General features: G+C 34.6%; 1 protein-coding gene across 1 annotated transcript; it reads left to right on the top strand.

Moving 5' to 3' along the window:
- The first annotated feature begins 2034 nt into the window (after nt 1-2034).
- Nucleotides 2035-11137, top strand: LOC149060811 (uncharacterized). Its single transcript, XM_089230747.1, has 4 exons — nt 2035-2590; nt 3141-3344; nt 9393-9547; nt 10883-11137. The coding sequence occupies exons 1-4, from the start codon at nt 2470-2472 to the stop codon at nt 11135-11137; spliced, it is 735 nt and encodes a 244-aa protein (XP_089086873.1). The 5' UTR covers nt 2035-2469.
- Nucleotides 11138-18051: the final 6914 nt, after the last annotated feature.

Here is an 18051-nt window from a genome sequence, read left to right as displayed (position 1 = left end):
CAGTGTATACACGATTTCTCCACTGATTTGCAGAAGTCCATCCGGCACATCACCGAAAACATATTTCAAGAATTTATTAGTTATCTTTACTATAATACTGCTTTATATTATATTATAGCCGATACACTTGAATCGAATTCTCAGACTAAATTCGCACAGGTGTCTTATTTGTGATGCCCTATACAAATGTAATGAATCAATAATGGAGCTGCCGGAGCTGGACCCTATTCATTATGATGACAGTGAAATCTCCATGTGCGGTCGTATGTCATCCCATATCATCCCAAATAAATCGCCAACATAATATAAAAACATTCTTAAATCCTCTGTGGTATCCATTTTCTACACCTACATGCTGCGTAGCCGATTATATATTGTATTATTAAAATATTCACTTATTTTTACATGGGTAACGACTTGAATATGGCTATAGAGAATAATAATTTTATGTTTAAATTATTATGATCAATAATGATCTCGTTGCGGTAAATTTCCAGAATAATGTATGTTGTAGATACCTAAAAAGGATTAAAAATTGGAAATTAGGTCTGTGAGTACCTCACTTTATTGTACACACCTGTCAAATTTGGCTTTAAAGATGTATATGAAAAACATTATGAGCGATTGAGCGAGTAACAGAGTATATAATAATTATTATATAATGTATATATATATATACCAAATAATAATTGTGATTTGTGACTTTTGAACGAACGAGTATTTAAAAACCCAGATTTCCGCATATCCGGGAGGCATGTATAATAATATTTTTATTCATATAATTGTACATATTTTGTAGTATATACAATGTTATAATATTCCTGTTATGAACTGAACAAGCTTAAGTGTAAGTTGCTAAATATCATATTTTTATAAAAATAGTGTTCTTTTGAGAAGCGCTGGTCTTTGCGATTATAATAATCACAAAAGCTGCTGGCAAAAATACAACGTGATGTATTGTAAAATGAAAAATATAGAATTATACATTATATAAATTATATTAATATAACAATAATTATTCGTCCACATAAAACGACACTTATAAAATAAAGATAGTATTGGTTTCCATCATTTTCTAAGATTTGATGTTGGTACGTGTCACACCGTTGTTAAATACAACAGTTTATCAAATCTAGGACAAATGGATTTAGCCATTTGAACGTAGCCGTTTGGACGTGGGGACAATTGGAAGTCAAAAAAAAAAAAAATATATATAAATCAGTAAATCAGTAAATAAAATGAATAATCTATTTATATTTACTATCGTACGTCAAAAATTATAATAAAATATTTAAGCAAGTAAGTACTATGATTACCACTATAATACCTCGGTATTAGGCTCAAATGATATTGAGTTTATTACTTTTAACTTCTGGTGTTTATATTTGATAATTATTATTATGACGAGATTACCTTCAGTGGAGACGTACTGCGCGACCCCCAGTCAAATGGATATGATACAATATATTTTTAAAGGCACAACTTAAGCTTACTGTACTACTTGAATTGATCTTAAAAGTGTAATATCTATTGCCCTGGGACATAAAAATCATAATAGTGGGGCATCTACTAAATGACAAGGTATTATACATTTACACTCAATCACAACATTCCAAAACCACCCAGCTTTGAGGAGCTATATATCGTCAGCGGATAAATGAAAAATGAAAATTTAAACGTAATAAATCATTAAAAAAATAGCTTAATTAGTTTATATAATTTTTAGTATGGGTTGTCATTTGGAAATCAAAAGTTGATAGTGGTTTACTTAATAAATATAAGGGTAAAAAATATTTAAAATGTATACAACTGTAGGAAACATATGACTAAAAGTAGTTTTAAAAAAATTAGGAAAAAAGTTAATACTTTTCAAAATAATAAATATTCAACGAAAAAACAAATCAACCTTTATTTCGTAATATAAGTAATTTAAAATTATAATGATGTTTAAAAATATATTTTTCTGCGGTGTAGGACCTTATATAGGTACACACTTTTTTTTACAGTTTAGAAACTTCCAAATGTACCTTTTTCTATTGAGTAGGAAATAATATACAAAAATATATATATATATATGAATGTATATATTTTTTACCTGCTATGTCGTTTGTAGGTACGTACATTTGCCCATTGTACTTATTGTGTTATATGTTTCTTGCACTACAGTGGGGGTAGGTAGGTAGGTAGGTACCTTGACCAGCGTATAGGTAGCGTCAAGTGTTCATATATATATGTATAATACAATAACATTTCGATGCTCAACTGGTGGTAGGAACCAACACCATTACTGTTGCCACCACCGTCGTGAAACATAAAAAGGGACGCAGAATTCAGATCGTCATTCGTATGCTAACAGTGCTATTTAATTTAAAATTGTTCTCGCCACTTGCAGACTTGGTCAAGATAGGCTTTATTTTTTTCCGTAATTTTTAACATAGTATTTATATCTCATTAAATCTACATTACACGATGAAATATACGGCATTTACAATCGTCACGCTTGCCATCATCTCATCGATTGTGGCATTGCCAAATAATGGTTACGTAGAACGGATGTGGTCGACAGAAGATATTGAAAACCGCCAAAATAGTGAGTAAATAGCATTATATATTATTTTTAAAACACACATGTTACTTATGAATAATTACAATGTATCATTCAGATGTTTGAGAAATCTGTATTATGTTTAAAATGTATATTTATTGTTTTACGTCTCTAAATATTTGATATGTGTTATATACTTCGAATTTAAGTTTTATTTTTTATTTTCAAGTTTTTAATCATTCTATAGATTAGTCATACAATATAAATAAATCGTTGAAAAAGTGATAAAATCACCGAGTCTACCTGTTATAAATATAAAAATTAAGTGACCCAATTACCGTTACCTTTTGGAAAAAAAGGTTAATATTGTGAGGTAATTATCGGATTCCCCTTCTAAGCATCCTCACATGGGACTGATAATAGTAGAATCGGTATCGGTGGCAGACCGTCACACGAAGGAATGCACAGAATTTTGGTGGTCCTCATAATAACATTTAGAATAGAATATTTATTATTTTTAATATTACAAACACCAAACAGTATAATTTACCTAATAGTGTAATAAGGTACTAATTGTCTTCTTGTGTTTTTTTAGTAATGGATAGTCTCAATGGTCGTGTATGTCCTCCATTTGGAAAAAAGGCGAAATTCGAGGTAGAGACTATACAAACGAAGTCGCCGATGTACGGATGTGCCTATATGGCAAACAAAACTCAACAAAGCGCTGTTCCGTTGTTACATTTGTGGTTGGAGCGTCCCGAACCAACAAATATACATGGCCATTGCAGAAACATGACTAGTACGTATAACGAACTACTACAACTGTAACATAATAATTGTGGTCGGGGGGTGGTAAGGTGGGTTGCGTGGGTGGGTATTGGACTCGTGCTTTTTAAAATTTGCGGTCACCAAACTCTGCATAAAACTCAAATAAAATTAATTACAATAGTATTAATTTTCGTTATTCTACAGCATATTGTATGTTTATATAATAACATTATCAGATTGACTTGCGCTTTGCACACATATTTCTTTATTTTAAAAGGATATTAAGTACCTACTTTATTGGGGAGTGTAATATAAATGTATTTTAATATTATATTGAATATTAATGTACTATAATGTTAACTTCTCAAATAAACAACGCATATACAGTTAAGGATTGTGACTTGTATATTTAAAAAGAACAACTTATATACATTTACACAAAAACAAGTACAATAAAAATACTACAACATAATATAACGGATTAACATTTAACGCATCCCGCTAACACGTACGCGTACTACGACGACGACGCAACTCTCTCCCTAGACTACCACTCGGTCCATCCTCCTTGTACGACAGCGGACGGTCCCGCGGCGGCAAGACCGACCCGCCATCTAGAGGAGTTTACAAGCGTCCATCCTGGCGTTCTGTCGTCCCCGACAGATGTCGCCACTCACACTCATAGACACTTAACTCTCTTAAAATTCTAAGTTTTACATAAAAAAAAAAATAAAAGACAGTTAAACAGACAATTTACTCATTGACATGAAACAATTAATACCATATACAAAGTTCAACAGTAGTAACAAATAACAACTCATCTTCTTAATACAACACAATATATATATATAAACAAAACAAAAAAAAATCAACAGTAATAATAAGGAACACAATACGTCAGTCCTACCAGGTATAATCTCTCATCCAGGCCGGCTTACGTGCTACACGCTGTGAACGCCTGTCATCAGGAATAGGAGTGCCTAGTGCGACTGGCAGTAAGGAATCAGGTGGGGGTAAGTCTTCAACGTTAGTCAACTCAGTTCCATGGTTACTCAATCTTCTGTCTTCTTCATACTCGGACGGCAACTCTGCCTCTGGCTCGTTCTGGTCTCCTTTTACTTCATCATCAGCTGGTAACCTCCACGATTTCAGTTGGGAAACGTGCGCTGTTGTTGCAAACCGACTTCCCTTGGAAGTGTTTAACTCGGTCACCCTGTACACATCTGACGACAGCACTTCAGTCACCACCAACGGTCCCCGATACCTGTCTTGCATCTTCGTTGACTCTCCAGTGCAATTGGGGGCCCTTCTCATTACAACAATCTCTCCTACAGTGTAATGAATGTTATCATGACGATGCATGTCGTAAGCAGTCTTCCTCCTTGCATTTTCCAACTCCATATTCTCTCTAACTCTGGTTTGAAGCTCTTCAGGCGGCGTCCAATCATCTTTGGTAGCGGACAAGGCGAGCAGAGCTCCCTGTTCAAACCTAGGACGATACCCATGGAGCAACTCGAATGGAGTCTTACCCGTCACCTTGGTCTCGCTGTTGTTAAGTAGACGTTGTACTTCTGGCAACATCTTGGCCCACTCGCAACCAGCTCCTCCCATAGTCATTAGTGTGGCCATCACCACACTATGCGTCCTTTCCACCTGACCATTGGCTTGTGGGTGTCGGGACGACGTCCACACTAACTTGATCCCCTGGGCATTACAGTAGTCCTCAAACGCACCAGATGTATAGCATGTTCCACGGTCGGTGATCAGTCTTCCGGGCAGTCCATATTCTTTCACAAACAGTTTTACACATTTTATCAGTGGTTCAGATTTGGTGTCGGGCACAGCATACAACGTAACATATTTGGTCATGTTGTCCACCAGGACCAAAATGTACCTGAGTCCACCGGGTGCCGTTATGAAGGGTCCAACGTGGTCCACATGAACCGTTCCAAACGGTCGTTTCCCAATAGGTATTGGGTGTAACAGACCTGGGCGTTTACCTCTGGGCACACGGGTTAACAAACACTCAAAACACGACCGGATGTGCAGTTTCACGTATCTTCTTATGTCGGGAAACCAGAAGTCCTGTAACACATTCGCTATCGTACGATCCACTGCTGGGTGTCCACTCAAATCATGTGCGGTTACTACTAGACTTTTCCTCATTGACTTTGGCATGACAAATAGTAGTTTGTCCCGAAACTTCCGATACAACAGCTGATCTTTCATAACATAAGACAAGCATATTCCTTCGTCGGGACTTTCTTCGACCATCCTCTTAATATGAGCCACAGCACCGTCAGCGGTTTGACACATCATGACACGTTCTTCTAGCGTTATCAGCACACAAACAGTCTGTCGCTCTGCTAGTGCTTTGTCAAGTGACTCTTCATCGCCCACTGGGGCTCGTGATAAGGCGTCTACGTGTGCCATACGCACTCCAGGTCGATACTTCACCTCAAAATCATATTCCTGTAAGGCATCATACCACCGTGCAACTTGGGCGTTAACACTTTTACTGCTGTTCAAGTAAGTGAGAGCTTGACAATCAGTGTATACTACAAACTTTATGCCCAAAAGAAATTGCCTCAATTTATTGACCGCCCATACCACACATAGCAGCTCCAACTTGCTGGAGTGGTATCGCGTTTCTGCATCACTTGTCTTCCTGCTTGCACAATAAACTAGCTTGAGAGGGTCGCCTTCCACCGACGACTGTAACAGCATGGCCCCAAGACCCAACGCGCTCGCGTCAGTATGGAGCTCGGTACACGCAGCTTCCTTCCGGAACATGGTTTGGACCGCGTCACTGGTCAGATTCTGACGTAGCGAGTCGAACGCCACCTGCTGCTCTTCAGCCCAGTTGAACGCTCGTTCACCGCGCATCAGACGGGTCAAGGGTTCCGCAACAACCGCATACTTGTGGACGAACCGCCGGAAGAATCCAGTAAGTCCAAGAAACCTACGGACTTCGTGAACGTCCTTCGGAACAGGATATCCTTCAATGGCACGCACCTTTTCCGTACCGGGCCGTATTTCACCATTTTCAATGATAAATCCAAGGAAGTTAATTTGCTTAGCGCCAAATGAACACTTCGCGGGTTTCAACGTCAGCTGCGCCTCATGTATTTTCCCCAATACGGCTCGCAAATTGGTTAACATCTCTGTCCAGTCCTTTCCGTCCACAACCATATCATCAAGGTAATTCCGCACGTGGAGTCCCTGGAGCGGACTCAACACACGTTGCATAAGTCGGGTAAACTCAGCGACAGCTCCCGACAGTCCAAACGGCATTCTATTAAACTCACCAGTCGTGTCCGCCGTAATGAAAGCCGTTTTTTCGGAGGCTTCCTTTGTCAAAGGGATCTGCAGGTATCCGCTCGCCAAATCAAGCTGGGCGAACAACCGGCTATCCGCCAATGACTCCAACTGCTCCATCATGTCCGGCAACGGGAAGTGCTGCCGTATCGTCTGTTTATTTAGACGGCGATAGTCAACGCATAACCGGTTCTTCCCCGGTTGCTTGACCAGCAGCACGGGACTGGCATAGGGCGAAGTCGTCTCACTCACCACACCGCACCTTTTCCAGTCCGTGATTATCCTGTGTATCTCTTCACGGTCCGCTTGCGACGTTTTGTACGGTCGACAGACAACCGGCAAACTACCGGGTACCTCTCGTATGTCAACGCGCATCAATGGCGTACATCCAAGTTCGTCCAGGTTCTTGGCGAAACAGCTTCGGTACTCATTTACAAGGGCTAGGAGGTCACTCCGTTCCTCCCGAGTGGCTTCCGCGCTGACATACTGGAAATCGCTCAAGTCCAACATCTGCCGAGCCGGCGGCTCGTGGTCAACCTCCAAGACGTGCAGATAGTCAGCCTCCTTAGCGTGACTGGTAACTCCGACCGCCATACTGTCGACACACGTCTCCGCGTTATAGATAAACAGTCGCCCGTGAGCCTTATGGTAGGCCACGGACGGGTGGTCCAACCAAGATCGTCCGACAATCATGTCCGGAGCCTGGACATCGTCGGGCACCACGAGTAACAAGACCTTTCCTGGGTTTACGCCGTCAAGTATAATATTGGTCTCGACTTCTCCCAAGGCACACACCGACGGGACGATCGTACTCCCGATCCCGTAAAGCGGGCGCACCGAGGGCTTCACGCGTAAGTCACATCGTAGCGCGACACTCGCCTTGACGAGGGAGTGGTGACTACCAGTGTCGAGCAACACTTCTACTTCCCTATCATTCACCAATCCAACTTTTTTATAAGGATGGTTCAACGCCACAGGTCTCACCTCTGCGCAATTCGTCTGATCCTTTTCCGGGCAGTTAGGTCGAATGTGCCCCTCTACTCCGCAACCAAAACACACAGGTTTACGAGTAGCTTTATCAGGACAGTCACGCGACATATGTCCGATTTTCTTGCACACCCAACAACTGGCGGAGTACGTCTCACTGTTCGACCCACTCGTCTCCATGACAGTCTTGTCGAACTTCTTCCATTTATTAGGGCTCGCCTTTTCTTCAATCCGTTTTCTAGGCAGCTGACGGGTAGGCGTTCCTTTAGCGTGCTGCGGAGCAACATACTTCAGCGCGACCGCTGGCGCATGCAACGACGACATGCGCTCCCAGTTGAGCAGATCACCCAGCAACTCCTCTTCGTCAACATGTGTCCGCCCGACGGCATACAGGGCCATTTCCCTTGATCTAAGTCCCCGCAGGACGTAGTCTTTGGACACTCCAAAACTGTGTCCGATACCCCGACACATGCGGAGCTTGGGCTGCATATACGATATGAGGGTCTCGTTAGGCCCTTGCTTTCGCGCACGCATCTCATCTTCGCGGTCGGCCGCACACGCGTCGCGCACAAATACGAGTCGGAACTTCCGTTCTAATTCTCGCCAATCAGAAAAATCACGACCCGCAAACCAATCCTTTGCTGGACCAGTCAGGTGCATACGGACGTATTGCAATACATAATCAAACGGCCATCGATTAAGGGCCGTCATCCCTTTTATCTCTTCTAGCCAATCTTCAGCTTGCAGTGGAGTCTCGTCTCCAGCGAATGTAGTCATTGCGCGGCTCAGGTCAGGAACTACCCTGTACTCCGGACGCATCGTCGGAGTTGCTACAGGAGCGGGCGCAACAGCTGGCTCGGACACATTCGAAGCACTTAATGTCTTCCGCAGCGCTTCTACTTCCGCTCGCAATATCAACGACTGCTCACTCTGCTGCTTGAGCTGCGCGACGAGATTCACCAATTCCACATATGACGGAGCTTCAATACTAGCCGGTTTCGCGGATCTCTCGTCGTTGTTATCAGCCATCCTTATCAGATCGATTCACAACAAAATATTAACAGGATCTTTGATAAGTACGCTATCAGCCATCTGGTTGTCACAGCTAACCAGGTATCACTATCGCGGTATTCCGGTCACGAGCATAGAACACGTTCTTTGTCCGCTGGTCGCGACGAACCAAGCTAACCTCAAACCACCGCGTAATTTCGGCCGGTAGCCAAAAACACGTTATTATTTTCGAATTTCGAAACTACCGTCACGGCGTTACCCTCGAGTTCCCGAATTCTGATCTCAGCACACCGCACACGGAAACGTATTGAAACGGGTAACTTTAACAACAACGGCGTACGGCCACGAAACGCACTACGCACTACGTTCTTTACGGAACAAATCCCACTTCTGATTAATAAGTATGTTAACTTCTCAAATAAACAACGCATATACAGTTAAGGATTGTGACTTGTATATTTAAAAAGAACAACTTATATACATTTACACAAAAACAAGTACAATAAAAATACTACAACATAATATAACGGATTAACATTTAACGCATCCCGCTAACACGTACGCGTACTACGACGACGACGCAACTCTCTCCCTAGACTACCACTCGGTCCATCCTCCTTGTACGACAGCGGACGGTCCCGCGGCGGCAAGACCGACCCGCCATCTAGAGGAGTTTACAATAATTAATGTTATAGCTAGTATTTTTTGCCAAGCAATATCTTTAATCATACTCATGAATATTTCATCTAATTGTTTCTATCAGATATGGACCACTTTACTTTTGAGTGCTTGGCAAACATTAAACAACCCAACATGGACGAAGTTAAATTGGGTTTTAAGTACATATCACTACTGGAACATACTAATGCAGAAAATATGCAGAGTCAACCATCCAAACCACGATCCCACAGATGTGCCGTGAGTATATTACACGTTATTTTATATTATATTATATTATTCTATATATTCTTTATAATGTAGACGAATTCATGCAATCAATCTGATTATTTGAATGGTAATTAGTGTGTGTGTGTGTGTGTGGGGGGGGGGGGGGGGGGGGTTGTAGTGAGTATGTGGTTGAAGAACATTCTTATGTACACGCATGAAATATTAACTATTATGGATTTAAAATTTTTAAGTGGGTGGTTGGTAGAATAATACTTATTATTTGTGTAATTGATCATTGTATACTAATTCTATTTTCAGGGAAAATTTTATTTTAATAATTCAAAACTAATAAAAGTTCTTACTTGTAATTATTATATGCGATAACTAAACCACCACATACCTCTCTTTAAATAATTGAACTTCTTATTTTCCATACCTAGTCAAACCATTTGAGATTTAAAGCCCTCGTATTGTATATGTATACAATCCCAAATGTTTTTAAACGGTTTGACGATTTATATTTCATATATATTTATTATCAGTGGCATAATTACGGAGGTGCACGACAGTGCACTTGGACCCCCTGGTATTATGTTGAAGATTAAAAGATATACTTTTGTGCCAGCATATACTGAACTTTATACCTCTTTAAATACAATATCATCTATATTTCATTGATTTGTTGAATTTTTTTTAAACTTATTTAAGAATGTTGTTATCACTTTAATTAATTTTATAAATATTAATTTATAAAATATTTATTATATAAATATTATATTTTTATATGCATAATGTATCATAGTACAGATACAGCTCATATAGTATTTAAAATATAGGTACCTACAGATTTTTATCTTTGTTTATGTTATATTGTTATCAAATATAAAAAGATACCTATTTAGTACATGCGAGCAATGCAATTAGCTTTAAATATGAGTAATATGACTTACCTAATTTATAATTATTGATAACAATTTTACACCTGCTGAAATTTAATGGAATTACGCAAATTTTTTTTACACCGAGTAAATATAATACATTGTGTTAACCATAGTAACCATAGTATCTAATAAACATTCACCATCACCAACTATTCCGGGGAAAGCCCCATTATAATTACAATATTCATCAGCAGTGTTTCTAATTGTTGTCCTTCGTGCTGCCGTATTTACACTAATATCACTCCTGTGTCGTGTATTAACTTTAATCTTATTGTAAAATCTGAAGGTCTAAAAAACAGTGACCTCGACATTTGTGGTTGTAGATTGGGGAGGGGGGATTCAGTGTACCTATATTTACATACACATAATTTATAGTTGATTTAATTTATTTCTCTCTATCTGTATTTTTCCTTTCTGTCCACAGTTGTACGATGTGAGGGACGTGGACGACAAGATGCTCAGAATAATCCGAATAGTGATTAGCAAGCCAGTGGTAGCAGCAGGTACATTCAACAAAACCCTGTGCAAAGGGCTCTCAGAGCTTTTAGATCGGGATGAGCTGCCATTCGTCCACGAGGGATCTCGATATTGGCCTGACGGATCGATGTACCTATATTTATTAGGAAGAAAGGCAAAAATCTTTTACACTAATCCAACTACTACCACCTATCGTCCATAAATATGTGTATAGGTACCTTTACATCATTACATTATGAAAACATACATGTAATTTAATTTATAATTAAAACACATTTATGTATACTTACCTACATATATTTTAAAATATACAATAAAAAGTTCATCAATAATTCCATTTGTATTGTATTTGTTTTTTTTTTTTTTTTATATTGATGGGTATTTGAATGAGAACAATTTTCATATACTTTTAAACATCATCAGTAAAGTTACCATAGTTAAGCTTGTTCATAATTTTTATAATACTTAGGAATAGAGAAAAAGTATTAAACATAATATAAATTTATATTACTTAAGAGTTCGCCGGCTAGTACTTGTATTAAAATATATTATTCTTCACTAAAAAGTATTAACGGCGATCTATCGTTTGTTGTGGTATCGTTTAAACGAATTATTTATTATGATCTATAAATCATAACGACGTAATTTGTCTTTAAAATATTTACGTATAATCGTACCAAAAGTAATTATAAGTACATATAACTATACAAATTTATAACATTACTTACACAATACACATTTAAACAAAAAGGTAAATTAACGGGTGAAATCGATTAATTCGAAATTCAAAAAGCTGCAGTCACTTAACATACTCCTTAACGTATATATTATAAAAAAAAAATAATAAAGTTAATTTCTGTATGACGAAATACATCTTTAAAATACATATTATATTGTATATATTGTTTTTATATAAATAATAATTTCAATTTTATATAGGTAGTTATTATAATTCATGACTTTTTTTAAAAATATATATAATTTCTATAACGATAGTTCATCAAAATGAGAAATTAGTACCTATAATATATTATGTTTATTGTTATATATTTAACGGACTTATTTTATCCCGGACTTTTTTACCGTGATTTCTATTATATATGTACATCAATATTTTATAATACTATAATTTTGTTAAATCCGGAGTTGTCCCTAGACAATAAGTCATGGTGGGAGAGCTTTTTTCAATAATAAAAATGTATTACTCCACTCGAATTATTATCATTATTATATATTAGGTACAGTTTTCGCCACTTATAGTGATTACCTTCGTTCAAAAGTACCTACTTGATCACTATAACCGGAAATCACTAAAAGCGGCGACTGGAGAAACATGTATAAAATAATGTAAAAATATTTAAATATTAAAATTATATTTATTTAGTATTATCATTTTTTATTTTTAATAATCTAAATATTTTTATTTTTTATACTATACATACCTACGGTATACTGAACAACGAACGAAAACAAACTGCGTATAAAGTGTAAAATATTGGTGCTTGTCAGAACAAAAACGGTTTCAAACATGTACGAATGGGGCTAGGTAAATTGAGTCCGAGATAAGTTTGGTACATTTTGAAAGTGTTAAATTGAGTCCCGGGGATAAATAAGTAGTAGGTAAGTTGAGTCCCGGAAAAAATAAGGTAGTAGGTAATTTGAGTCCCAGGAAAAAACGATTTATATGCATTAAATATTTAAAAATTTGCACTATAAAATTTTTATTTGTGATTTTTCCCCTCTCAATTTACCAACCCCGTTACGAAATGTTATGTTATTATGGAGTATCGCTTATTACGTGGTTACATTAGAAAATATAAGCTTGATTAAAGTTCATGATTAAGATAATTGTCATTCGTAATAGTTTCCCTGTAAACAAAAAGGTGATAGGTATTATTTTAAATTGTATTTATATTTTATATTTCTGATCACAATAACCGAAAACCTGAACACTGTATTCGACGAAAAATTCTCTTATAACGACTGTTTGTTCCGTTCATGGCATTTTTGATCGCTATATATGAGTGGCTGATTCTTATAACCAGTGAACACTAAGCGGCGACTAAAAACTAAAAATATAAAAAATCGTTGGTAGGTACATTGAAAAGAAAACTCTTTATTAAATATAAAAAAAAACAAATCAAAAAATATTAAAAATGAAATAAAAATAAAAATTATAGAACAAAATCTAATTTTCTGTTGATTTTTGAAAACATAATGGCTTTATTCACGTCTAGGTACATCAATATTATATTTCTTTTTTCATTTGATGATTGTGTCTGTGAACAATTCAATAATGATAGATATTAAAATGATTATCATTATTTCGATCCAATAATTTGATTCAAATATATTTAATTTACCTATTTATATAGTATATTATATTAACTACTATAATTAATACTAAAATATAGTAAATACTATTGATTATAAATGTTATTTTGTGCCCATTCAATTTAAAAATAACAACTGATGCAGGGAATGGGCCATTCCAAATGTCCTGGATAACTCAGGTTCCACTAAGGAATATAATAAAATCAGTCGGCGCGATTAGATATTACCGAATTATAAATAGAACTATTCAACGATCCACAGAAAAATGTAGTAATTTATTATTATTTAATATTTATGATGTACATTAAAACTAAAAAATAACAGCCTAAACAGTTTTTTCATATTTTCTATAAAAAATATAATTTTAAATATTGATTGACATATTAAATATGTTTATTTTTTTCGTTTCGTGATATTGGGGGAGAGCACTGGTGTATTTAGGTTTTTGTCATGTGGGGGGGTATGACTTTTTATGATAATTACAAACTTGAGAGTGGCTACGCCCCCCCCCCCCCCACAAGTTTCCAGGAATTATAAAAGCTTATTAATATTAAATATACATTCTACGTTTGCCAAAATTATAATACACAACACATTACTTGAGGTTCAATGTTTTATTATCAAAATCATGTTATTACAATACAAGATACAAAATATGAACTTCAAATGCTCATAAAAATTTAATTTGACTTTTCGGTAGAGATAAAGACAAATTTTTATGAATTTCTAACTCAAAATAATTTGCTAATTTTCGTGTTTTTTCAGTATTTTGTCAAAATTTGAACTTTAAATGGTTATAAAAAGAAAACCGTGACTAAGGATTTTTAATATTTTTCAACCACTATTGTGTCAATATATAAGAAGCATCGTATTAAATTTTCAAGCTTTTTTACCCCACAAATAAAGATTTATTGACATTCAAAAAAAAAACCTAAAAAGTTGGAAACTATAAGTATATCCGTAAACAGCTTAAAACAAGTCAAAATATTTTAAAAATTGTATCAAATATAGAAAGTGTTAATATAAACAACCAGTGAAAATTTCATGTATCTACAGACATTTTTTTTAGAATAACACCAAAAACCGTAATCGATTTTGACCAAAATAGAGTTTGCGTAAAAATTCCCGTTTTTTCCTTAATTTTTCATTTGTTTTTCACGGCGCTTTTGAAAACTACTGGGAAACTTTTACTTTTGACCCCCAAAGTACCATATAGGTTCACTTTCCTATCAGAAAAGATGCTGTTAAAGAATATCTAAGCATTTTTACTCTCCTAAAACGTGATGACAGACACAAAAAAGTTAAAAAGTAAAAAAGCACACATCATTGTAAAATCAATACATTCATCGCTTCGCTCAGAATCTAAAAAAAAAGTATTTGAATACATATTCATATTATTACATTTATTCGAATACTTAACAATTTTACAAGACTGAACTGCAGTCTGCAAGCATAAAACGTTACTTTCTATTGGGAATAATAAAAATCTTGCCCGTCTGAACAGCGCTCAGCGGTTTTATTCTTGCAAATTTAATCAATTAGGAATTGAAAAAAAAAAATCATAATTTTTTAAATAGTAATCATCAAATTATAACGAGTAACGACTATAAATAATTGTGTGTATACAGTTTATGGGGGGGGGGGGGGTTGATCCCCTTGATCCCCCCTCGTAAATACGCCACTGGGGGGGGGGGGGAGGGCATTGCTCTGTTTTGTCCGCGCCTGATCAACCGTTTCCAAAATATTGCAGTTGCAGTTGCACTTTCAAACGGACTATTGGGCGAGACAATATTATATTTAATATATATTTACTTTTTTACCATGATGCAATTTTTCGTCGTGATTTTTTTAAAAATCATCATTGATTTGACTACCAGATTCCAAGCAATTCATTTTTACACGTTGTATTTTAGATTCTGAGCGGAGCGATGAATGTATTGATTTTACCATGATGTGTGTTTTTTTTTTGTGTCTGTCATCACGTTTTGGGGCAGTAAAAATGCTTCAATTTTTGACTTCAGTACCTCGTTCGATCAGAAAGTGAATCTAGTTGGTACTTTGGGGAGTCAAAAGTAAAAAATTTTACGCACACTCATTTTTCGACAAAATCGATTTTGGTTTTTGATGTAACGTTAAAACGAATGACCGTAGATACATGAAATATTCATCGAATGTTTATATAAGTAAATTCTATCCACCATGCAATTTTCAAAATATTTCGACTTAAGTTGAATTATTCATAGGCATTTGAAATTTTCGATCATTTTTAGTTTTTTTAAAATTAATAACGATAAAAATGTATTTGTAAGGCAGAAAAGCTTGAAAAATTAATACAAGGCTCTTAACATATTGTTACAATAGCAGTTTGAAAAATAAAAGGAATACATACTCATAATTTTTTTTTAAGCATTCAAAGTTTGAGTTTTGACAACATATTATGTAAAAATCACAAAAATTCACAAATTATTTTAAGCTAGAAATTCATAAAAAATGTTCCTTTTAAATCTAAGATTTGAAAATTTAATAAAAGTTTCCTTACGAGTTTTTGAATCTTTATCACCAATAAAAATTCCACCGGAAATTAAAATTAAATTTTTATGAGCATTTGAAATTTAAATTTTTACAACATTGGATATCCACTGGATTTCACATTTAGTGATTTTCTTATTTTGGTTTAACTCTAAAAGTCTAAAACAAATGACCGCAGATTCTTGAAATTTTCTCTGAATATTTATATAGACATTTTCTATATTTGATAACATTTTCAAAATATTTAGATTTGTTTTGAGCTGTTTACTGACATTTTAATTTTTCAACTTTTTTAGTTTTTTTTTCTATAAATATCGATAAAAATTTATTTGTTCGGTAGAAAAACTTTAAAATTTAGTACAAGGCTTCTAACACATTTTAACAATAGCAGTTGAAAAATGAAATAAATTCATAGTCACAATTTTTTTTTTACAAGGATTCAAAGTTTGAATTTTGACAACATACGTAAAAATTACAAAAATTCATATATTATTTTAAGCTAGAAATTCATAAAAAATGTTCCTTTTATATCTAAGATTTGAAAATTTAATACATAGCTCTTATCGTATTTTTACAATAGCAATTGAAAAATAAAAGAAATGCGTAGTCACAATTTTTTTTTACAAGCATTCAAAGTTTGAATTTTGATAACATATGTAAAAATCACGAAAATTCGCAAATTATTTCAAACTAGAAATTCATAAAAAATCTTCTTTTTAAATCTAAGATTTGAAAATTTTTAATAATCTATAATATATCCAAGACAGATAAACCGTCTTCGCTCAGAATCGTTTTTCGTATACAATGATATAATATCATTGGATTCAAATTTAATTCCATCCATTACAGTAACCCACTTGTAACCTACTGTACAGCAGAGCGACATCCACGACTTACCCGCCTTTTTTCTTTTATTCGCTTCACTCGTTTTTGTTTTAGGTACAGATATATTATAATATAGGTACCCACCGAAAACAAGAAGTATGAATAAAATAAAATATAAATTATAAATTCTTAACTAATTTACAAAGGTTACGTTAGGATTTAAAAAATATAATAATGTAATAACTATGGCTGGAATTTTGATGTCCTTAAAAAATCTCATAAATGACTTAAAAACTCAAAAAACTGCACTAGGCTATATAAATTAATTTAAATTATTATAGGTTAAACAATGGAAATATATTTATAAATGATACTACAGTAATTTATTTTAGATTCTGAACGAAGTGATGAATGTATTGATTTTAGAATGATGTGTGTTTTTTTTTTGTGTGTCTGTGTACAGCATAACTAGTTAAAATAATGCTTCAATTTCAAACTTTGGGGGTGGTTTCCGATGTAAAAGTGAATATCATTGGTGCATTATAGGTCAAAAGTAAACACTTTCCAACAATTTTCAAAAAAATCAAGAAAAACAAAAAGAAATGACAGAAAACGGGAATTTTTACTCAAAACCAGTTTTCGACCAAATCGATATTTTTATATGGTTGTAATTCAAAAACTAATAACTGTAAATACTTGAAATTTTCACCAAATGTTAATGTTAGTAATATCTATATACAGTTTAATTTTCAAAAATTTTCTACTTTTTTTGAGTTATTAATAGACCACTGAAATTTACGATTTTTTTGAGAATTTTTTTTTGAAGTGTCGGTAAAAAAATGTTGGACTACCAAAAAAACTTGAAAATTTAATACACGGTTCCTTATGAGTTGTTCTTATTGTAGCTAAAAAAAATTAAAACTCGTAAGTCACAATTTTTTTTAATAAGCGTTTACAGTTCAAAATTTTACAAAATCTGTCGAAAACGCGAAAATTTGCAAGTAATTTTGAAGTTGAAAAATCATAAATTTTTTTGCGTTTATAACTAAGGATTAAAAATACAACACTAAGTTTTCCATAAGTTTTCCTTCAAGTAGCTATAGAGAAAACTCGAAGCATCATTATAGGAAAAATGTTAAGTGCGTTTGAATTTTAAATTTTTACAAAATAGTGTAAACAATAACGATTTATCCTCAAACGATTTAAACATTTTTTATTATTCAAAAATTATAAGTCGTAGATACTTGAAAATTTGATCAGTTATTTAGATTGGCATTTTCTTTACATGATTTAATTTTCAAAATATTTTGACTTTTTTTGAGATATTTATAGACGACTGAAATTTTCAATTTTTCTGAAAGTTTTTTTTTGAATTGTCGATAAATTTTTTTTGGCTCAATCAAAATACTTGAAAATTTAATACAAAGT

Source organism: Diuraphis noxia, unplaced genomic scaffold (assembly GCF_037042655.1).
Source record: "Diuraphis noxia isolate RWA-SAM2 unplaced genomic scaffold, SU_Dnox_SAM2 contig0001, whole genome shotgun sequence".
Taxonomy (NCBI): domain Eukaryota; kingdom Metazoa; phylum Arthropoda; class Insecta; order Hemiptera; family Aphididae; genus Diuraphis; species Diuraphis noxia.
Note: the sequence above shows the minus strand (reverse complement) of the source record. Positions and strands in the feature narration are given on the sequence as shown.

Bases quoted from the DNA above. Each gene is read 5' to 3' on its own strand.
- LOC149060811 (XM_089230747.1), top strand. From the start codon at position 2,470: ATGAAATATACGGCATTTACAATCGTCACGCTTGCCATCATCTCATCG. The intron at 2,591-3,140 runs GTGAGTAAATAG...GTGTTTTTTTAG, and splicing joins TATTGAAAACCGCCAAAATA to TAATGGATAGTCTCAATGGT. The intron at 9,548-10,882 runs GTGAGTATATTA...TTCTGTCCACAG, and splicing joins CACGATCCCACAGATGTGCC to TTGTACGATGTGAGGGACGT.